General features: G+C 40.6%; 1 protein-coding gene across 1 annotated transcript in view; it reads right to left on the reverse strand.

Moving 5' to 3' along the window:
• Positions 1-24,765, reverse strand: part of prex1 (phosphatidylinositol-3,4,5-trisphosphate-dependent Rac exchange factor 1) — a 209,983-nt gene that overhangs the window by 22,951 nt on the left and 162,267 nt on the right. The window contains exons 23-28 of the mRNA XM_072240694.1: positions 13,763-13,924; positions 11,349-11,559; positions 8,655-8,931; positions 7,757-7,957; positions 2,414-2,502; positions 1,312-1,394 (exon numbers count right to left, since the gene is read on the reverse strand). Coding sequence (XP_072096795.1) covers positions 1,312-1,394; positions 2,414-2,502; positions 7,757-7,957; positions 8,655-8,931; positions 11,349-11,559; positions 13,763-13,924 — 1,023 coding nt within the window. The remainder of the gene's footprint in view (positions 1-1,311; positions 1,395-2,413; positions 2,503-7,756; positions 7,958-8,654; positions 8,932-11,348; positions 11,560-13,762; positions 13,925-24,765) is intronic.

The raw sequence follows: 24,765 nt of genomic DNA on the forward strand, positions 1-24,765 counted from the left end.
TTCACAAGTGTTTGAGAATCATAATGAAAGACTCTGGTGAGAAAATGATTGATAAAAAGGAAGAGAATGTTAGAGTGGGTAAACACAGCAGCAAGATTTAAAGTGCTAATTAATAGGATGAGGAGCAAGCATTTTTCTGGAAAATAATGTTTCTCTCTTCACAAAGCCATCAAAGATAGATATCTCCTTTAGCAATATCACTAAATAGCTCTTTCTTCTAAGTTAATGTACTGATTAAAGTGAAAGCTAAAAGATTAAAAAATTTTAACATTAACACAAAGCTCTTGTTTAAATCCATGCACATTTTGCTTTCTTCACCAATGACAGCAAACAATACACTATTAGCAAAGGTTTGGAAACAGTTGAAACAAGATCACATTAATAATGTTCTAGTACTTGCAGAACTCAGTGTATCCATTAATGATCAGAGCAAAGCAAACTATTCAAACACATCACAAAATAATAATAATTACTCTTCTCCATTCCTTACTTAATGCTTCCTGCAAGTGTATTTAGTTCATTCAAAATGTCAAATGTAGTTGCCAAAAGGACAACTTTTGTCTAATATTCTTTCTGATCAGTTAATGTAAAATAGAGCTCATATCAATTGAGAAGCAAATGACCATTACGGTTATCTATACACCACCCCACATTTTCATCTATGGCAGGGTTCCCAAACTTTATTATGCCATGGACCAATACCATTAATCAAGGGGTCTTTGGACCCAGGTTATGAAGATAGCAAAATATGATTTAATTAAAAAATGTGGTCTTATCCTAAGTTTTAAATTTAACACTAGGCTAGGGTGTTTGCCAGCACTTTGAGTGTTAAGGTCTGTGATTATTCATTTACAGAAATGTACAGAAGTGGAACTCTATGCTACTGACTTGTGGAATGTCATCAACTAGTGATGGCATGATAAAAAAAAACCCACAAGAACCCAAATCTTTTGACTTCAGGCTAGTACATGAAATAATCCTATAGTGTTGTAAACACACTTTGGTTGCAGGAAATACAATTATGAAATTATAAATTTTTGGTAACGGTGCAATTTCACTGTTAATCGGAATTATTCTGAATTAGATAGTTTCACAGTAGTTTTTCTATTGCCAGATTTTCTAATTCTGATGGTAATACGCCCAACTATAAAATCGAAATTTTATGTTGCTTTTGAATTTCAAAATGGAAACAGCATTTCCAATTCAGACACAAAAAGAAATGCAGATAAGCAAAGAGCCTCAAAGATGAAAACTTGATATGCGGGGCATTATTGGGCACGGTTCATACACTAATGCTTAAGGTATCAGTACCTGATTGAAGAGGTGCTCGAGACAGCCATGCAATTTGTCCTGTTTATCAAGAGGAATTCTCATGTCACAAGGCAGTTCATCTCCTTTTTAAAATAAGAACAAAAAATCAGTTTGCTAAAAATACAAGAAGATGAAGGTACAACATTCTTGCATCTGATCAATCTTCAAATCATATACTGGAAGGTGATTAAAATACACCCAAGTTGTCAATTTCATAAACGCATGCAGTTTTGCTATTGATACACACAGTGTGGCCTGTGAGGAGGATGCAGTGAGGCTTCAGGGGAAAAAATAGATAAGTTAAATGAATGAAGGATATTGCAGATGGAAAAATATGAAATTATCCAATTTGATACAAAAATAAAAAGGCAGAATGTTTTTAAACGGTGAGAGATTACAAGCTATTAATGTCCAGGAGAACATGTGTCCCTGCACAAAAAGCATTTAGAGTTAACACGCAGAGGTAACAAGGAATTAAAGAGGCAAATTGTATGGTGTTCTTTTTTTTTGCAGGAATAGAACCTCCTTACTGTAATTAGATATGGCCCTGATGGTGTCCACATTAGGAATATGTACGGGTTAGATCTGCCAACTTGTGACATAAAGGGTGCAGCAAAGGGTCACCACATCGATTCCTGATACGTTGAAGTTTGTCATACAAGTAAAGATTGAGCAGGCTTGCCCTATTCTTAAGCTTAAAGGAACAAATGGTAATGTCAAAAAAGCATGCATGGCAGAAATAGCTTTCATGATTAAGGAAAAAATTGGCTAATATCAAAATCTATGCAGGAAAATGTAGATGATGTTAGCTGTGGAATACATCCTCGTAGTTCTACACTTTTTTTTAATCAGAATCCAGAAGTTTCAGTTCAAACAATTACATAATTAAGACAGGATGGACTGAATTTAACAACATGTGCCGATGTTAATATTAATTACAAAATCAAATATTGGCTGATTTCTTATCCTGAACACATTTCACTATTGTACTGACCTGAGATTTGTGATCAAAGCCGAACCGTACAATAAGTTAGTTAAATTTTGGGCAATCTAAAAAAAAGTTTAAACAGTTTCATAGTATCATACTTAAGGAAAATGTCACCTGATCCCATTTCATCACTTCCTAGATAAGAGCTCCTGCTGCGGTCACTGGCATAGGAAAGTACTGAGTCTCTGTTGCTGTTGCACTCACTGCAAAATACCAAAAAGAAACCACGTGGAACTTCCTGTAATAAAATCCTTCACCATATTTCCACTTATGCACTTCCCATTCATAAAGTAGTCTGTAACTCAAAGGCCAGTACCCAATCAGATATTATGAATGAACTTTTGCTGAAACTTCATAAAATTCTGGCAATTTATCAAGCTTCTACTATTTTTTTTGCTTAAAGTCAAAACATTTTCAAAACTTAAAAGGTTACTTACACGCACAGAAAATTGTATAACTCTAATTGGTAACCAATAGCTTACACATCCTAGTTGTTTAAATAGCAGAATTACTAGGAAAGGAAATAATTTACATATTTCCACTTCAACAGTTTCCTACCCCAAAGCACATCTTGCCCTCCCCCTCCTCTCCACTTTCTACAGAGATCAATCTCCATGTGATACGCTTGTCCACCCGGCCCTCCTCACTGATCTCCCTCCTGGCACTTATCCTTACAAGCAAGACAGGTGCCACAACTCCTGCCACCTTCAACAGGATCCTACTACCAAACATATCTTTTCCTTCCCCAAACCCCCACCCCCCGCTTTCCAATTCCTGCAGGGATCTCTGCCTCTATGATTCCCTTGTCTATAGGTCTCTCCCCACTAATCTCCCTCTTGACACTTATCTTTGCAAGTGACACCTGCCTATTCACCTCCACCCTCACCTCTGTTTGTTCAGGGCCCCAAACATACTTTACCTGCAAATCTGTCGGGGCTGTCTATTGTATCTGGTGCCCTCAAGAGGCCTCAACTACATTGTGAGACCTAATGCAAATTGGGGGACTGCTTTGTTGAGAACCTCCACTCCATCTGCCAAAAGCAGAATTTCCTGATGGCCAACTATTTTAATTCCTATCCCCATTCCAAAATATCAGTCCATGGCCTCCTTTTTTGCCATGATGAGGCCACTCTCAGGGTGGAGGAAAAAGTTAAAAAGTCTGTCACGAGCCTTGTGGCCCATCAGGCCGGTGCTTATAGCCGGTTTCCCAGGGTGGAGGAGCAACACCTTATATTCCGTCTTGGTAGCCTCCAACCTGATAGCACTAATGTTGATTTCTCCTTCCGGTAATTTTTCCCCCCTTTCCTTCCATCTTCTTCTTTTCCCACTTTGGCCACTCACCTCTTCTCCTCACCTAATTTTTATCTACCCCGATGCCCCTCCTTCGCTTTCTCCAATAATCCACTCTTCTCCCCTATCAGATTCCTTCTTCTCCACATCTTTGCCTTTCCCGTCCACCTGGCTTCACCTATCACCTTCGAGCTATCCTCCACCCCTCCCCCCAATTTTTAATTCTATCTTCCCCTTTCCTTTCCAGTCCAGAAGAAGGGTCTCAGCCTAAAATGTCAACTGTTCATTCATTTCCATAGTTGCTGCCTGACCTGCTGAGTTCATCCAACATTCTGTGTGTGTTGCTGAAGGTAAAGTTAGATAATGTCTGCCCCAAGTGAAAAACAACAAGCAAAGTACAAAGAATGAACAGAAACTGAAATATTCTATATTCCACATGGAACCATTATTCTTTTGGGATTTCAAGCAGCTCAAATTTTATTTAGTGCACTAATACTAAATTAATAAAAAAAATAGCTGAAGACAAAAAAAAAATAAGCTCAGGTGAAGTCTGATTATAGCCAACATTCATGAAATGCAAACTTGAAAATCAAACTGAACAACTTTTGAAAACTAAACTATGAGACAACTGAGATTTTACAATGAAACACTGACTCAATCCAGCATGGAAGCACAAAACAACAGTAGTGGAATATCTACATAAGATTCCAGTACTTTGTTTACTTCGCAACTGAGAAGGAACAATTGTTTTGTAACTGAATTTATTAATTTTTAAAATATATTTTCAGATTTTTTTTCCTTTTGACTTTTAAAAAACTTATAAAAACCTTTGACAAAGGTCTACTTATAAAAACAACTTTAGTATTTGTTAAAAAGTTAGAAACATTCATCTGGCAGCAATCCTGAAAAGGCATTTCCTTTTACCTGTAGGTGAAGGCCATTGTGCCAACATCTTTCTACCATCACATTATGCATTGTAAAATCCCATCACTGAGCAGATCCTCATTTCAGAGAATCAAAACTGCAAGTTGTGTGGATTGGTTTGTATAAATCCAAAATTAGTGACAAGAATAAGCAGCATTTTCTAGGCGACTGCTGTGTACTTTGCTGTCATGCCAGCTGTACATACCCAATGACTTTCTACAGGATTTCACGTTTGAAAGAGATTTCTTTTCAATATAATACTCTCTACAGGGGTCTGAGAATCAGACACATGATAGTATTTCATATCTTTGTTTGATATAGGAATACAGGGTAGTCAGTAGTCCACATTATACAGCTACAAGTAACCCAATAGAAAACAGCATTGTTTAGTCAGATCGGCTGAAGAGTGCCTCTCATAAATAGCACAACCAGAATTTCCATTCATAATTTGGAAGTGGGTGCTTGTAGCAAGAGAAGCTTTCTGTAATGTCAAAAACTTCCTTGGAAATTCTCAATGAATTTTGGTGAAACAAATAGATTTACTGTGAGTACAATCTCCTTTACAAAAGAGGCACAAATCAAATTGCATTATTTAGCAGCTCGGAAACCATTTATGAAAACCACTATCAACCTTCTGATCTCTTAAATGAGCCAACACGGATTTTTAAGTCCACATACTTAAAAGAAAAATTCCAAGAATGCTTAATGATCCTTGTTATGGAATTGAAAAATAGTTTCAGAATAGTTTTGTAGCCAAAATTTAAAAATCTGGTGGAAATGGCTCAGAATTTTATTTTAACAAATGATTTCTAAATGACACCTGAACAAACAATTTTTCTTCCCCACCTCTTCACCTGCAAGACTCCAACATGAAACGGAGAGAAAAAAAAAATTCAATGTTTGGAACTGAACTCGTGAGAAAATTGTTCAGAGACCAGTGGAAAAAAGTGTTTAAAACAGCTGGTATTTCAAACCTGGACCAACCATGAACAAGTTACAAGAAGCAAATCTGTTTCAAATCAGTGCACAATGAAGCAATTGATTTGTTCAGCTTAAGCGTCCGCATTTTGAAAAGAAGAAAACACACATAACTACTATTTAATGCTTCATTTTTAAGTTCTTATAGACCACATAAAAAGCAGATTATAAAATTCTTGGATTAATTTTAAGGATTTTGTTTGAAAACTGGCAGATGATATTGTTCATTTGCATCCTGTACACAATTCAATTTATACAAACAAAATAAATATTTCCACTACTTAAATTCTGAATACTTCCAGAAAAGATGCACACATTCTTGCAGTAATTGAATGCAGCACAGCTACTTAAACCTACTAATGCTAATTTAAGTCAAGAGAAGATAATTAGCCATTAGTCATTGGAAGGGAAAGGAAGGGTCAGAATAAATCTCAGTTATAACAGTTCCTACTTTAACTGTGATGTTTAATTTTGTCTTTTTCCAGAAGGAATGAAAAAAATCAAAGAAATGTAAGATAGGCCAGGAAGGCCATTGTATCACTCAAAACTACAGCACAGAGGCTGGATTACTGGACAAGTAAGCGATAGCTTTGTACAAAGGATAAAGAATACCCATCATAAAAAAGGGGGAATATAAATCCATGAAATTACTTTTTTTTTTAATCTGGAAAAGAAAGGAAAAGCTGGAAATAGAATTAACGTTTCAAGTCAAAGAAGGCTTTGGCCTTCTGGCGAAGGATCTGTGACTTGAAACATTGATTTTGTTATCTTTCTACAGAAGCTGAGTGCTTCAAACAATTTCTATACTCAGTTAACTGGAATTAAAAAGATCGTCTGAAAGTTTCACCATTTCTAAAACTGTCAGTACAACCCCACCTGCTTAATGAATGTCCTTCAAAGGATTAAATGTATCATCCTCATTCAGTATAGCCTACAATATGACTTCCCACCCACAGCACTATGCGCTTTGAAATGGTCCAGAAAACCATCCAACTGAAGGGTAATTTATGATGGGACTTCTCCTAGTCTCTTGAGTAAGACCTGAGTATTTCTTGACATCAACTCATCAGCCAATCGGTTGTGAGTAAGGCAAGGAGTACAACAGAAAACAAATCAATTTGTTCAGAAGGCTTTTATTTAAACAGCAGTGGGAAAAGAAAATGCAGCAACTTCTTACAAAAAACATTTGGTTAATTTCTTCAGAAAAGTGAGGTGGGGGATAGGTGTATAAAGTAACTACAGCTATGTGGTCACCTAAGTTGTTTCATAGTCATCTGTTTTGTACTCAATACGTGCATCCATAAAAATACGAAATTCTGCACTAATTCAGTGAATACTCCTGAGGAAGAGGTGGGCACATTAAAAAATACATGTGCTGAGATGTCAGAGCAGTTAACAGAGACAAACATTTTTAAAAAATGCTTTTTGCCGCAGCAAACCGACAAAAGCAAACCAAGGCTAGTTGAATTCATCTTATTCTGCTGGAATAAAAGCATCAGATATTGCTGAAGCAAATGTGTATTGGTGACTATAGCCAACACAGCCTAGTTCAAAAGTCAAAATTTAATTGGTGGTTAGGCTTGAAATGCATTGCCTTGTTACAGAATGTAGCATTCTTTGAGTAATTTGCTCTGATGCACGTTTTTCGTTATTCAATGAACGTTTTTAAAATCCAAATATTCAACTTGCCTAATCATCTTGTTTAATTATTTGCGCTAATCAAATATCAACCCACAATTTACATCTACACATAAATTCACAAAGTAACCAAGGATTTTGACTTCATCATACTTTCAATCCTTCTTGTGAGAAACCAATCATTTATTGGATAGCTTCTTAGAATACCGGCAAGGCAGTGTGTAGGGAATTAAAGATCTGAAAGGGCCAAATGAATAGGTTTGGAAGTCATTTTCCAGACCGGAGCAAAAGGCTATACACCATTACTGTCTCTAGGATTTCTACATGGAGTGCTGATGTCAAGTCCACCACAAGACCCATCAGGGTAATGAAAAACGCAATTAACTAAAAAAAATCAAATAGACTTTCAACCAGAAGGCTAACAGAAGGGTGCAACAAGCGAGCAGGTAAATAGAATTAATGGAAGTGACATCTGTGAGAGAAGAAAACTGGAGCAAATTTAACAATTATTCAGTGTCGAACATTCTATGAGAAAACAATACAAAATAATACTTGTATTATTGTTAACCTTCAAGATCCATAAAGTGCTTGGTTGCTGGTGACCCAATGAGAGAATTAAAACCATACCTATAGGAATCCCTGTAACTTGTTGTATCATGTCCAGAATCATCCTGCTCCTCTTCCTTTACCACAAAGCAGACTCTCTTTGTTCCACAATGTTCAGCTTTATCAATATCATTTTCTTCCATTGACTGGGGAAGTGTAAGCTCCATCGAGTTGTGCTCTGAAGCCTCAGAAGGAGCAGGTTCAGTTATTGAGGACAGCAGACTGCAGACACAATAGGAGCAATGTTAGTTTCTGATATTTTTGTGGCTGGAAAAAATTTTCTCTTTTTTTCAAACAAACCACCTGGAAGTAATCAATTGTACTTCAAATGGAGTAGGTACCACATCTTGTATTTGCTGAACACATAACTCAATTTAGAGGTGAAAACTGCAATTCAATCCAAGCAGACTGATTCAATTTATAGTTAGGCCATATTGCAGAAAATGTCCAAAGGTTACTAATTCTAGGTCATGGGTGGCTGTCATGGAAACAGTACTTCATAGCCCGTCAAATGAAACAGCTGAGAAAACAAAGAGTTTGAATCTCTTTGGGTGCTTATCCTCCAGCTTCTCTGAGGTTCTCGGTCTGGTATCACAAACTTGCCAACTGCACACCACACACAAGTTTGTAGTCCACCAAAGAAAACAGTAATTTGGAACCATCTTCCAGCTGAACAGCTTCAAAGTCCAAAAAGATGCAACAGAGGTATAACCACAAGAGCACACCAAGTCTGAACTAAATTAGCAACTCTTCATGTGCAGGATTCAAAACAAATACAGATTCAAAACCAATAAGTTTCACAGTTAAACTGGACCATTAAAGAAAAACTGTCAATAAATTAAAAACCCAGTTAGCTAAAGCAGAATTTTTTTTAAATGGGTCAGGCCTGATATTCATTTCTAAGCTACAAACCACTTACTTATTTATCTGCATTACATATTGCTTCATTTCCTTCAGAGAGATTTCCAGCTTATTAAAGAGTTGGAAGAAAGAATCCTGAATCTCCATGTCTTCCTGCTTCAATAGATTGCTCAAGCCTCCACTTTCTTGAATCAGCCCTCCATTTTGTTGGTTTGATGATTCATCCAGATCCTGTAGTTGATCCGTTTCTCCATCTTCCCCAATGAAACAGTTCCAATGTGGTGCTGCCATCGTGGTGGTGACGTGCCGAGTGTAGCTCATGAGATTTACAATGCCTGTAAACAAAACTGACATTTTATTGATGTACACCAATAGATGACTTTGATAACAAATGAAAGTACTAAACGTTACACATCTTTGAGATGTTGAAGAAATGTGTGAAAGGCGGCTAAACTCATTGTTACCAACAGTAAATCAATGAATTATTATCTTGAGGCTCAAATTTCACATGTTGGATCCAACCAGCAAGTTGTGGCTAGATACAGAGCACAGAATTCAACTTCATGAAAGAAAATCAATGCAACTTCCATTTGCCAACCCAAACCAGGCTTACAACAGCCATGGCAAAATCCAAAGCTTATGAGGCAAAAGAACAGAAAATAGCCTGTTTCACAAAAACCTGCTATCTTAAGTCAAATACAACATTCAGTAACAAAATGCAATGATGTGATGTATAAACAAGTCTGCCAGTCACTTCTGGAGTATGATTTTGCAGTCTTAGCAGATGAAATTCACAGTGTACACCAATAGATGACTTTGATAACAAATGAAAGCACTAAACGTTACACATCTTTGAGATGTTGAAAAAAATGTGCGAAAGAAGGCTAAACTCATTGTTACCAACAGTTAGCTGTTACCAGTGGTGACAAGAGGGCATACAGGAGTGAGATATGCCAACTAGTGGAGTGGTGCCGCAGCGTCAGTAAGACAAAAGAGCTGATTGTGAACTTCAGGAAGGGAAAGACGAAGGAACATATACCAATCCTCGTATAGGGATCAGAAGTGGAGAGAGTGGGCAGCTTCAAGTTCCTGGGTGTCAAGATCTCTGAGGAACTAGCCTGGTCCCAACATATGGATGTAGTCATAAAGAAAGCAAGACAGCGGCTATACTTTATTAGGAGCTTGAAGAGATTTGGCATGTCAACAAATACACTCAAGAATTTCAATAGATTAGATTAGATTATGAGGACACTCAGTCCTCGTTTATTGTCATTTAGAAATGCATGCATTAAGAAATGTTCCTCCAGAGTGATATCACAAAAAAAAACAGGACAAGCCAAAGACTAACACTGACAAGACCACATAATTATAACATATAGTTACAGCAGTGCAAAGCAATACCATAATTTGATAAAGAGCAGACCATGGGCACGGTAAAAATAGTGTCAAAGTTCCTATCGACTCCCGATAGTCCCAATAGCAGGTGGCAAAAGGGAGAAACTCTCCCTGCAATAAACCTCCAGGCACCAACAACTGCCGATGCATTGGAAGCACCTGACTGCAGTGAACTCTGAGTCCATCTGAAAACTTCAAGCTTCCAACACCGACCACCATCTCTGCCGAGTGCTTCGACCCTGCCCCGGCTGCCAGGCAACAAGCAAAGCCGAGGACTCGGGGCCTTCTCCTCCGGAGATTCTGGATCTCACAGTAGCAGCAGCAGCGAAAAAGGCATTTCAGAAGTTTCTCCAGATGTTCCTGCGTTCTCTCACGTCTGTCTCCATCAAAGCATGATTGTGCATGGCACCCTACTTGACAAATAACAGATATCGTTCACCGGAGTGGCCGCTGCACTCTGCGTCATGCCGCCATCTTCTCCTCCTTGTACGTGGAGAGCATTCTGACAGGCTGCATCACTGTCTGGTATGGAGGGGCTACTGCACAGGACCAAAAGAAGCTGCAGAAGGCTGTAAATCTAGTCAGCTCCATCTTGTGTATTAGCCTACAAAGTACCCAGAATATCTTCAGGGAGCAGTGTCTCAGAAAGGTAGTGTCCATTATTAAAGACCTCCAGCACCCAGGGCATGCCCTTTTCTCACTGTTACCATCAGGTAGGAGATACAGAAGCCTGAAGGCACACACTCAGCGATTCAGGAACAGCTTCTTCCCCTCTGCCATCTGATTCCTGAATGGACTTTGAAGCTTTGGACATTACTTCACATTTTTTAATATACAATATCTCAGTTTTTGCACATTTTTAATAATCTATTCAATATATGTAACTGATTTACTTGTTTATTATTATGTTTTATTTTATTTATCATTTTTTTCTCTCTCTCTCTCTGCTAGATTATGTATTGCATTGAACTGCTGCTGTGAAGTTAACAAATTTCACGTCACATGCCGGTGATAGTAAACCTGATTCTGATAATCACCATAATGGTAGAAGTTTATATTAAGTGTACTTTATCCTCAAGCCAAAGAAAAAGAAAGGACTTTTTAAAACTAACTTATCTAAGTCTGTGCAGCAAGTGATCATCACTAAGACATGTTGGCTCTGAAAAATTACTTTTAAAAATGTGTAACTTTATTCCCTGAGGAAATTATTGTTGAGAGATAAAAATCAAGTTTTTTTCCAGTTTTATTTTTCTATTCCATCCTTCCATTATTCCATACTGAGTCAAATTCATAAAGTAAACAAGAACTGAATAAATTGACAATGAACTTCAAATTTCAGTCAGTCACTTTTAAATACCTTGATCTTGCTCCAAGCCAAGGAAAGAATTTTTTCGACCAAAACGTATACTAAAAGATCTTCCAAGAGAGGTAGTATTTTTTGGACAGGACACTTCCATTACATTGACATGACAGTTGGTCGGACAAAAATCCATTCCATCTAACGGGTGTAACTTGGTTGAAGCTTGCTTGAAGGAAGGACATGCTCTGCTTTTCAATTCCTGGGCAAACTAGATACAACCACAATTATATGCAACTTAATAAATACTTCCATGAAATTTCTCATGATTCAACTGTTTACAAAACTTAAAGAGGAGTTTAAATTACAGTGTCAAAAGCTTCCACTCTAAGGACATACTTCCACTCTGAGAAATATCTTTGTACATACCAATGATATTTTAAACTAATGCAATGCAGGAAACTCATTCAAGGGTGGGATAAAGTGGGGAGGATGAAGTAAGAAATGGAACTATTGGTCTGGATTTTGTCATCAGCAGCCATGTGGCAGGCGACCCTGTAAGAAAGAATCTAGCCGTCCAAGGAAAAAAAATAGGAAGTGCTGGAAATGTCTAGAAGATCAGGCAGAACCTTACAAACCATGGCATGGATTTCCCTTTCCTCAAAGCTAACTTCACTCTGCTAAGTCATAGGAACCTTACAAGTTTGGCAACGGAGGTGTCAACAAGCAAGTTCTGCAATGAAATGTGATCACAAACAGCAAACCAAGACATACAAAGCACAATTTTTAAACATTGTTTCAGAGTGAAAGACGGCATAATGGACTCCGCCACAGTTCATCTTCTTATGAGCATGGTAACTACTGTATGTGTAGCAATAGTTTTGATTACTTGTGAAGATCTCTTCTGCTAAATTCACAAATATCTTTACCATTTTATTGGAAGTAACAACGAAAATATTTATTACACTATCTTCTTCAAGCAAGAGGGTTAATGAGGGTAGAGTAGTAGATGTTGTCTATATGGACTTTAGCAAGGCTTTTGACAAGATCCCTCATGGCAGGCTAGTCTGGGAGGTTAGGTTGCATGGGATCCAGAGGAGGTAGTGGCTTCATAACCAGCTCAGTGATGGAAGGTAAAGGGTGATGGTCAAAGGTCCTTTCTCAGACTGGAGGACTATGTTTAGTGGTGAGCCACAGGGGTCACTGCTTAGAATTTTGTTGTTTGGAATTTACATAAATAATTTGAATATGAATGTACAAGGCACAGTTAGTAAGTTTGCAGATGATACTAAAATTGGTGGTATTGCTGAGGGTTGGTAAATTGATTTTAATTGAAATAAATGAGTAATTGCATTTTGGAAGATCAAACCAGTGTAGGATTTATATAATGACTGCGAGAGCCCTGGGGAGTGTTATGGAACAGAGGGACCTAGGAGTGCAAAGTTCACTGAAAGTGATGTCAAAGGTAGATAGGATGGTGGAGATGGCTTTTGGCGCACTGGCCATTTTCAGTCAGGACACTAAGATGAGCTGGGAAGTTATGATGCAGTTATACAACATATTGATGAGGCTACACTTGAAGTCCTGTGTACAGTTTTGGTCACCCTGTTATAGGACAGATGTTTAATTAAACGTGAAAAAAGTACAGAGAAGATTTACCGGGATAGGACCTGATACATGCTCGTAATAAAATGAGTTACAAGGAGAGGCTGTGCAGACTAGAACCTTATTTCCTGGAATGTAGGAGACTGAGGGTGACTTGATAGATATATACAAAATCATGAAGAGCATAGACAGTCTTTTTCCCAGGAGGAGGTGCCAAAAACAACAGCATAGGTTGAAGATCAGGGGTTCAGGGGTGAGGTGAAAAACTTAGGATTGACTTCTTCACACAAAAGGTAGTACATGTTTGGAATGAGCTCCCAGAAATAGTTGCTGAGGCAGGCAGATTAGCAACATTTAAAAACCACCTAGGTAAGTAGATTTATAGGAAAGGCTTAGAGGACCATGAGCCATATGTGGGCAGACAGCACTGGTTCCTTGGACAACAGTCAGATATCATAATCACAACAGATGACTGAGAGCCATGCCATGTCGTGCACTATTGTGGAAAACGAGCCAAATCTCAATCCATTATTGAGCAGAGCTGGAAGCCAAGTCAATGTATGACTCCATTTGAGTGAGTACATAAAACTATCATCTGGATCACTTAATGAAGACCGCAAGCTAGTATGAGAAGTACCGATATAGGAAACTACCAAGTACTGGATCCCTGACAAAACAAAACCCTTAATCAAAGACAGAAATTTTAAATAAAAGCTGTTTAACACCACTTAATTTTTTTTAATAGAGTGCAAAATTTTTTAGTTTGCACAAACCTACAGAAATTGATACTATAAATTAATCAAAAAGAGAATTCTTGCACAAGTCTGATTAAATCAATTGAACTCCATAACTATACAACAGATTTGTACCTTTGAGTATTTGGCAATTCGCATCCCAATGGTGTCGAGCTTGCTTTCACAAAGATGCCGGAATTCAAACTGAGGTTTAAAGATCATGGAATTTCTGGAAGTTATCAGTCCTCTGCAGTTTCTCACGAACTGATGATCATCTGCTGCTAGAGCTTCTAAAATCTGATGAAAAAGGCAATGTTTTTGTATGAAGACTGTATGAGTAAGTGTAACATAAGAAACTAGGTTAAAATATCAGCATTATTTATCTACAGCTTGTTCAGGAGAAACGATCATTTTCAAGCTTATCCTGTACAAAGCAAATAACCAAGTGTTCAAATCAAAAGATTTTTTCTGCATTACAGCTGCTGCTTGGTGCAAGAAAATATGATCTGGTCAGCAGGGCAGACAAGTGGCATTTACAAATTAAGAGATTGAGGAAGGTGAGCTATTGTCTTTGGGGAGGCATAACAAGCAAAGGGAACATACAAGAGCTAGCAGGGCATTGAGTGGTGTGGAACAATATAGGAATACTGACGTGCATGCCCACGGATGCATAAATACAAAGAGAACAGGTTAGCAAGATAGATAATGGAGACAATTACATTCAGATTGTTTTCCTTTACCAACTAGTTACCTAAATAGACAAAAGAATACAGACCTAATTCAGGTAGATGGAATTAATGTAGGGCAAAAAGGTCAGCATAAACATGGTGGGAAAAGGGCCCACTTCAGTATAAAACTATGATTTTATAATTACAATACAAAATACAAGTGTGGTACAAGACGACTTCTGCAGACCACGCGCAAAATGTGGTTGTTATAGTCACCATAGCAAGGAAAAGTGCAATTGATACAGAAGAGGCTCATGAGAACATTGCCATGATGTGAATATTTAAACTGTGGGGGTGAAGGAACTGCATAACCTGGGTTGGTTTCCTTTAGAACCGAGGGGATAGAGGAAGACTTAACTATGCTGTAGAAAATTTTAAGGAACCATGAAAAAGTTATTTCCCTTACCTCCCAGTTTTTGACGTGGTGCTATCAATTTAAAGTAATTGTTGGAAGGATTAGGAGAAGAAAATGACAAAAGACCATTATATTTTACTCAGAATATGATTGGGGTATTGAACTCTCTGGCTTAAAAAGATTGCAGATACAGGCACTCTGGTTCTCCACAAGGTTGTGTCTGCAGCCTTCAACTCTACTCCTGTACGTCCATGATTGTGTGGCCACATTCTCCTCTAACTCCATCTATGTTTGTAGCTGATAGCACTGTGAAGGGCTCTGTCCCACAAAACTGATACCCAATAAGAATAACCGTGATGGGTGGATGCTGCAACTATTTGGCTTCGCTTGAACAAATGGACCCGGTCTCGGTAGTTCCTCCGAGGCTCACTTTATTGTTAATACAGAGAAGAAAATCGAGAGTTGCGAGAAATGCTTTATATCATACACTACCCACACCACTAATAGGTAGGGCTAACTTAAGCAACCTCTAGTAGTCTACACCGCCGAGTTCACTTAGCAACATCTGCGAGGTCCCTGAAGTAGGCGATCGACCGTGGACTGGCTAGGGTAGAGGTCCTTGGCACCGGTTCAGCTGCTCGGCCCAAAGGAGGGACCCAGGCGAGTGGTCTGCCCAAGAAAGAACTTGCCCACCTTTATAGCACTATCGCCACCTCCCAGTCCAGCTGGAAGGGACTAGACATCCAATCTGACACTTACATGACCCTAACTTGGGCCAGTCCAAGTCCTGGCCACGTGTTAAGTCAACATACATCCTCTATACCTGCAAATACCAAGGTCGGGTGACCTGTAACAACTGGCCTTTGTCCCCTCAGGGACAATGCATCCTACTAAACTTATAACCACACAATGTTAAAAAACATTCTTTAGAGACAAGGTGATTAATTACTTTTACACAAATCAGGACTTTTAGCTTGCTCTCAGGCATGTTATCCGGTAGACCACAGTCACATATTGTTCTCCCCTTACCTCATATCAAGGGTCAATCTGCCCAACAACATAACAGGCCCACAAATTCCTAATAGTTAACCATCTCCCTGTCATGCCAATTTTCAGACCCACACATCTCACCTGTACACTATACACTTACCTATACACTCCACCCCCTGACTCTGGTATCGTGGATCACGGAAGCCTGAATTACAGCAATTACAGCAGCACACATTGACTTAGGCACATGCACAATAACTACTATAATGACTAATATTACTACAATCCAAATTACCGATTGCAGTATCTTATGTACAATACCCCCAAAGGCGTTAGATAACCAGGAAAAGGGTCCCCACTCCACAGAAGGAGGTCGTCTGTGGGGTTGTTGTCCCAAAGCGGTCAACTTCTCCGACTCTATTTGAATATGGTCTGCCAAATTGGTAATGTTCTCACTCTCGTCCGGAATGTAACTACAACATTCTTGACCGATTATGGAACAAGTTCCTCCCTGCTTTGCTAGCAAAAAAGTCCAACGCCATCCAATTTTGCAGGGCCACTGTACAGATAGCAACTAACTCAGCATTAACCATCTGAAACGTGTTACTAGTCTGGGCTAAAGCTAGGGCGGTTTCATTAGCTAATTTTTCCATTGCATCAGACCTCTCGGAAAATACCGGTGGTACCATAAAAAGGAAACAACATAAGCCAGAAACGCTCAGATTCAGTTATGTGCCTACAAGGGTCACCAGGGTCTATGGATGGCCTGTGAGAGAATACAAATGCTGATAAGTAAGGTAACAACAACCTTTCCAAGCAAGGGGTAGCCAAGGGTAAGCATTGTCCCCACAAATCCAATATGTGCCACTTAGTGCTCGTAAGTCCAATGGTATCCGATCGGGAGTTACAGTAGTGATCCCAGTACAAGAACTAATCCCCAACTGTATTTCACCTATATATTTACAGAAGTACTCAAAACCTCATATATGAGGGGATACCTTGAATGTAGGGGGCATCTTAGTCATATCACATCGAGGCAAAAACCACCCTTCGAACACAGTGGCTCGGCGTATCTGTTTTATCGGAATTTGTATTATACTTGGGTCAACGACATGTCCCCCTACAACTGTATCCGAGGTAGTGGTGGGGACTATAGTCATCCTAGAGTGGTTATTAAATGCACGCCAAGCCCATTCTTCCTTAGCCGTGAAGGGTACTTGGATGCAACGGTCCCATTGAACACACCCAACACTTTGATGCATTCAATCGTATAGCAAATTCATAACTCATTCTCAAAAACATATTTCGATGCTCGATACTATCATCAAAGTCCTCAATCCTTTGACGCGGTCACACGGTCCAGACCTCCTCAGTCCATATCCATCAACGAAGAGGGAATCCGCGACTCCGGACAGTGACCCATGGACCGAGGGTGCTTTCTTCGTGCCTTAGACAGAGCATCTGTCTCACTCATTGAATTGGGAGATCACCTATATTGGTCTCGTAAGGTTCCACTTTCTTTTATGATTGGCTGGGGCGGGGTTCCAAGCTTGGACTCGAGGGTCTTCCCCTGAAGTGCCCCTAATAGAGCAATGTACCACAGTAGCACTCCAGCCATCGGTCTGTAATACTCAAGAAAACATTAGTTCTAGTTCTGAGCTGTCAGGCGTTCGGAATTCAAACATTACAATTCCTCCTGTCCTTCTGTAGCAACACACCGAGTGTTGCCCTGTGCAGGGGCTACTATTTCCCCTTCTGTCGTTCCCCTCTTGGCCCTGTCACCCATACTTTACTAGCTACCTCACTTATCTCACTCATAGGAGCCCCCTCTAAAATACCCTCAAAGCCACAGGATAAATCTGAATCAAACGGGAAATAGGGGAATCCTCTGTTTGCGGTCGATTGTTCAGAGCGTTCGCCACTTGTTGCAGCACTGAATGCCATCCCTTCATAGTGTGGGTGGGGGTCATCATTCAAATCTGCTGCTTCAAAAGTCCATTTAATCGTTCAATCAAGCCAGCTGCTTGGGGGTAATAAGGTATATGGTGAACCCAATAAATACCTTGCTCTTTCACCTAATCCTGGATCTGTTGCCCTGTAAAATGGGATCCATTACCTGACTGTATTTCCTCGGGTGTGTCATAATGCGACATCAGGTATTCCAGCCCCCGAATAGTGGACTACTAACTGGCAGTAGGAAAGGGTCTGGCCAACAGGAATCCAGAATAAGTGTCCACCATTGTCAAACACATACTTATCATTCTTATTTGGGGGCAGGGGTCCAACGTAATCAATCTGCCATACTTTAGCTGGTACGGAGCCTCTCTTAATATAGGCAAAAGGTCCATGCAGGACAGAGTGAGGCTTGACTTGCTGACAAATAGGACACTCTGACACAGTAGTCCGACAGTCATCCGCCGTCAAAGATATCCCATGGTTTCGTCCCCACTCTCGCGTCCCCTTCTCCCCGAGACAGCCAGACTGTTCATGGGCCCATCTAACTAGAGGTACTGTAATAGCAGATACTGCAGACAATCCATCTACTTGATTATTGTAGAGCGTCGTAGGGCTAATGTCCCTTTGGTGAGCATTCGCATGATACACATAAATGTCACGCCCTTGCGTCTCCTGCCATATCTGTTGCCAATATTCCTTGCCCCTGGTAGGTTTATTATGGACTGTCCACTGGTGCATCTGCCAACTCACCATCCAGATAGCCATTCCATTAGCCACTGCCCACGAGTCGGTATATTTTCCAATTTCCTTGGTGGGGAGTGAAAAGGGCATAGTAACGGCTACAAGTTACGCTAGCTGACTGGATCTGCCCTCTCCTTGTATTAACTGCGTCTCGTCCGAGGGTCGCAGGGCAGTGGCCTTCCACCATTGGTGCCCTGACACACAACGGCTCCAGCCACCCGTAAACCAGGCACCAGCTTTTTCATCCAATGTCTATTCCTCGTACAGCTGGCCCCATCGAATGGGGGAGGGTTCGAGAGGGGGAACTGCCTCCTCTTCCTCGGTTCCAGCTGTCATAGGTAATCTGGCTACTTGTTCATGAAGACGACTGACTCCTTCAGATCCTTTAGCGGCCCGGTCCTGTTTATACCATTTCCACTTCACTATGGATGACTGCTGTGCACGCCCCTGTCTCACCTTCGTATCTGGGGCGAGCACCCAGGACATAATAGGCAAATCGGGTCGCAACATCGTGGGGTCCGATCCCGTGATGGACTCCTTTTCTACCAGGCCCCAGTAACAAGCCAGGAGCTGTCGTTCGAATGGAGTATATCGTTCCACAGCCTCCGGGGTATAGTGCTTGACCAGAACCCTGGGGGCACCCTCCTTCCATTCTGCAGTTGCCACAGACTCCATGCAGCCACGTTATCTTGAACAGACGCCTGTAATTCATACGGGGTCCCCGGGACCCGAGGTGAAAGGGGAAGAGCCCATTCAACTGGAATTTGGACTCCTCAAATGCCTCCTTTTGCTCATCTCCCCATGTGATTTCGCTCTTTACGAGTGACAGCGTACAATGGTTTCAGTAGGAGAGTCAAATGGGAAATATGTCTTCTCCAATATCCCAATAACCCCACAAAGTGCTGAGCTTCTTGCTTTTTAGTGGAGGTAGCTGTGGCTTGTATTTTATTTCGTACCTTTTCCAGTATAATCCTCTCCCCAGCATGTCAGTGGATTCCCAGAAACATCACAGATTGGCTGGGACCTTGAACCTTATCCTCATTCACGGCCCATCCCTTCTCTCGCACACACGGTAACAGGGACCCGAAAGCCTCCGCGACACTCCCGTCGTCCAGTCCCTGTAATATCACTGATGTAGTGATGTATTCTAACGTTAGGGGGCAGCGCACAGGTCTGCAAATCACGTGCCACTATCCCGTGGCATAAAGTAGGACTATGAACATATCCCTGTCGCAAACGAGTGAAGGTATACTGCCGACCGTTCCAGGTGAAAACGAACTGCTCCTGTGATTCCTCCTCCAAAGGAATCGAAAAGAAGGCGTTGGCCAGATCAATAACAGCATACCATTGACCATCTGCATCATCTGAAATATTATCTACCAGCGTCACTATGTTGGGCACAGCAGAACTCAACGGGGGACAGTATCGATTCAATTGTCAATAATCAACAGTCATTCGCCAGGACCTGTCTGGTTTCTTTACCGACCAGACCGGGCTATTGTACGGGGACGTGGCAGGTCGAATAACCCCAGCTTGCTCCAAGGAGGCAATAGTATCAGTTATTTTCTTGTGACCTCCCAGGATCTGGTATTGCAGAATCGACACTATCTGCGTCAGTGGAGGGATAAACAGGGGCTCCCACTTAGCCCTTCAAACTACCACCTGCATGCTCTAGATCCCAAAACTAAAGGTCTCTAAAGATGTCTTCAATTGCATTCCCTATAATACATTCATTCCTAAGATACACTCGGTGGTTACAGCAATCAGGACAGATACAGAACGCAGGATGTTTTTGTCGATCGTTACACGCACCGTTACTTCCCGGGCCCTAGTAAGGGACAATGCATCCTACTAAACTTATAACCACACAATGTAAAAAAACATTCTTTAGAGACAAAGTGATTAATTACTTTTACACAAATCAGCACTTTTAGCTTGCTCTCAGGCATGTTATCCGGTAGACCACAGTCACATATTGTTCTCCCCTTACCTAGTATCAAGGGTCAATCTGCCCAACAACATAACAGGCCCACAAATTCCTAATTGTTAACCATCTCACTGTCATGCCAATTTTCAGACATCTCACCCATACACTATACACTCACCAACACAGGCTCCACATCAGTGATGTTGAGTACAGGAAGGAGATGGTGATCTTAGTGACATCAGAAAGGGGGTGGTGCACATGCTCCTGTCTACAAGTGGGTTAAGGTTGAGAGATTTGACAGATTCAAGTTCCAGTAGCCTGTCCTGGTCCAACCACATTGATGTCATAGCCAAGAAGGCTCACCTATGTCTCTACTAAATGAATGTCCCCGTTGACCCTTACCAACTTTATAGATTCACTATGGAAAGTACGTTGTCTGGATGCATAACGGCTTGGTATGGCAACTGCACTGTCTGTAACCACAAGAGCTTTGTGGACAATGCCTAGCACATCATGGGAAACAGCTATGCCTCCAAGAACTCTACATAATAAACCTGTACCTTAACACATTTAAACAGCCATCTCATGTCTATTTGAAAAGACATGACCTGCAGTACAACAGACTGAACCCTGGAAAATGAGATTACACAGTTTAATTCTTCCCCCACCAGTTTCGTCCCACCCCATTAATGTTGACAAATAGGTCAAATGGCCACCTCTTGTGCTATATATGTTTCTGCAAATTTTAAGTTCGTACACAACTGAGGCTCCATTTCATACACTATGAAAAATCATACTTGCATTCACAATTAAGACATCTATGGTCCTTGATGGAATAAGTTCAAAGTAAATTTATTATAAAAGAGCTTATATGTTACCATATGCAATCCTGAGATTCATGTTCTTGCAGGCATTCATAGTAGGACAAAGAAATACACAGAATCAATGGAAAAACTACACATAAAGACTGATAAACAACCAATGTAAAAAAGAAGACAAGCTGTGGAGATGATGTTACTAATCCATACTGACTAGGGTCTGCAAGTGAAGAAATCAATGATCTAATTGCACAAGGAGATAAAGGCCAAGGTCATGGGACTTATTGATTAGTTTTGAAGGGATTACAGTGTTGAATGTTGAGCTTTAATCAATGAAGAGCATCCTGATTTATGCATTTTCATTGTCCAGATGTTCCAGAGCTGAGTGATGAGCCAATGAAATGGCATCTGCTGTTGACTTGTTGTGACGTTAGGCAAATTGGAGTGGATCTAAGAGTGGATCCTCGGTGGGAACTGATATACTTCATGAGCAACCACTCAGAACACTTCATCACAGTGGATGTAAGTGCTATTGGACGATACTTATTGAGGCAGATTACCATAGTTTTCACTGTAGTCTCAAAAGTAATGAGAGGGGAGCCTTAATGAGATATAGGCTGTTACATAAAATACAAAGATCTGATGAATCTATCCGGTACATCTATTTCCCTATCCATTATCAGAGTAAAACTTGTTGAAGTGGCAAGCTAGCCAGACAGGCCATGTTAATTGTGTTAAAGGTTGAGCCTCATGCTGTTCAGTATTTCTACTCATTATTTGGCACCAACAGCTACAATGCAAGAAACAAAAATCAAGAAATGAGGGAAACAGCTACAAGCAGGTGAAGAAGAAAAGATTCAAAGGGATTTCAGACTACGTCTACACTACACCGAATAATTTTGAAAACGCCTGTTTCGAGCAAAAATGACAGGCGTCCACACTAAGCGTTTTTCAAAATATCTCTGTCCACATTAGACAGATATTTGCGTGAATCTCCTCCTACTGGGCATGCGCAGGACACACAGAAAATAAGCGAAGAGGAAACGGTATTCTTGGTGCGCGTTTGTCCAGTTACAGAGTAGAAAAACTTAAAAGGATTGCTCTTGGCTGTCACGCAGGAGGACTTAAAACTAAAAAAAAACAAATACTGGAGCGTATGGAGGCAACCGACAGGGAGTTCATGGATAGTATGACCCGGCTGACGACGAACATTGAAAAACTGACTAACTTTGTTGCATTAATAAAGCACCTTGTTAAATGTATAAAACATGTCTGCATCAGTGTTATCCTGCATTTCCATACAATGTTACATTAGGCTGTTATTCATCTATTGTCAGAGAAGTACTTGCATAAATAGATAAAGCACCTTCATACAAGCAAGGACAGAAAACAGGGCAAAGTGAGTATACTTATTTATTCAGTAAGCTATGGGTCAAAGTATTTGGTGAGTACATTTCTAACCCTTCTGGCTTCAGTCTCATTGCCATCTATTCTGAAATTGTTAAGTTCTGCGAAGCGCAGAATCAGATATCGCTGTGATGATTGTACGCTCAAGTATCAATTGTTTGGCGACAATAAAGTAGTAATAAGAAGAAGAATAATAAGAGGAAAACAATGAAATGCCGCGCTGTCACCATCTGTTCCGGCACGTCATGACAGCGGTTTTAAAAAGCACCGGTTACCCCGTACACACTGCAACAGGTATTAGGCATTTTCAGATTTATTCACTCTGGAGACCGTTTCTGAAAATCTCCGTTTTCAGGGGCTGAAAATGCCGTTTCAGTGTGAACGGAAGGTCAAAACAAAGAGAAAAAGCTTTGTTTTCAAAATTATCCGGCGTAATGTGGACGTAGCCTCAGAGAGAGAAGAGGTTAAAGAAACTTTCATTTACATTCTAATTCGGGATTACTTTCATTTACATTCTAATTCGGGATTACTGCCTGTGCCACGTGACAGTGAGAGTAGGAATGCGATGAGGTGGAGGATAAATGTGTGGCTGAGGGATTGGAGCGGGGGCAGGGATTCAAGTTTTTGGATCATTGGGACCTCTTTTGGCGCAGGCGTGACCTGTACAAAAAGGACGGGTTGCACTTGAATCCTAGGGGGACCAATATCCTGGCAGGGAGATTAGCGGGGGCTACTGAGGTGACTTTAAACTAGAATGGTTGGGGGGTGGGAATCAAATTAAAGAGGCTAGGCGTGAGGAGGTTAGTTCACTACAGGGGGATGGGAACCAGTGCAGAGAGGCAGAGGGGTGTAAAGTGAGAGTAGAAACAAAAAGTACTATGGAGAAAAGTAAAAGTGGCAGGCCGACAAATCCAGGGCAAGCATTAAAAAGGGCCACTTTTCAGCATAATTGTATAAGGGCTAAGAGAGTTGTAAAAGAGCACCTGAAGGCTTTGTGTGTCAATGCGAGGAGCATTCGTAATAAGGTGGATGAATTGAAAGTGCAGATTGTTATTAATGATTATGATATAGTTGGGATCACAGAGACATGGCTCCAGGGTGACCAGGGATGGGAGCTCAACGTTCAGGGATATTCAATATTCAGGAGGGATAGACATGAAGGAAGGGGAGGTGGGGTGGCGTTGCTGGTTAAAGAAGAGATTAACGCAATAGAAAGGAAGGACATAAGCCGGGAAGATGTGGAATCGATATGGGTAGAGCTGCGTAACACTAAGGGGCAGAAGACGCTGGTGGGAGTTGTGTACAGGCCACCTAACAGTAGTAGTGAGGTCGGAGATGGTATTAAACAGGAAATTAGAAATGTGTGCAATAAAGGAACAGCAGTTATAATGGGTGACTTCAATCTACATGTAGATTGGGTGAACCAAACTGGTAAAGGTGCTGAGGAAGAGGATTTCTTGGAATGTATGCGGGATGGTTTTTTGAACCAACATGTCAAGGAACCGACTACAGAGCAGGCTATTCTGGACTGGGTTTTGAGCAATGAGGAAGGGTTAATTAGCAATCTTGTCGTGAGAGGCCCCTTGGGTAAGAGTGACCATAATATGGTGGAATTCTTCATTAAGATGGAGAGTGACATAGTTAATTCAGAAACAAAGGTTCTGAACTTAAAGAGGGGTAACTTTGAAGGTATGAGATGTGAATTAGCTAAGATAGACTGGCAAATGACACTTAAAGGATTGACGGTGGATATGCAATGGCAAGCATTTAAAGGTTGCATGGATGAACTGCAACAAATGTTCATCCCTGTTTGGCAAAAGAATAAATCAAGGAAGGTAGTGCACCCGTGGCTGACAAGAGAAATTAGGGACAGTATCAATTCCAAAGAAGCAGCATACAAATTAGCCAGAGAAAGTGGCTCACCTGAGGACTGGGAGAAATTCAGAGTTCAGCAGAGGAGGACAAAGGGCTTAATTAGGAAGGGGAAAAAAGATTATGTGAGAAAACTGGCAGGCAACATAAAAATGGACTGTAAAAGCTTTTATAGATATGTAAAAAGGAAAAGACTGGTAAAGACAAATGTAGGTCCCCTGCAGGCAGAAACAGGTGAATTGATTATGGGGAGCAAGGACATGGCAGACCAATTGAATAATTACTTTGGTTCTGTCTTCACTAAGGAGGACATAAATAATCTTCCAGAAATAGTAGGGGACAGA

Source organism: Mobula birostris, chromosome 2 (genome assembly GCF_030028105.1).
Source record: "Mobula birostris isolate sMobBir1 chromosome 2, sMobBir1.hap1, whole genome shotgun sequence".
In the NCBI taxonomy this organism is placed as follows: Eukaryota; Metazoa; Chordata; class Chondrichthyes; order Myliobatiformes; family Myliobatidae; genus Mobula; species Mobula birostris.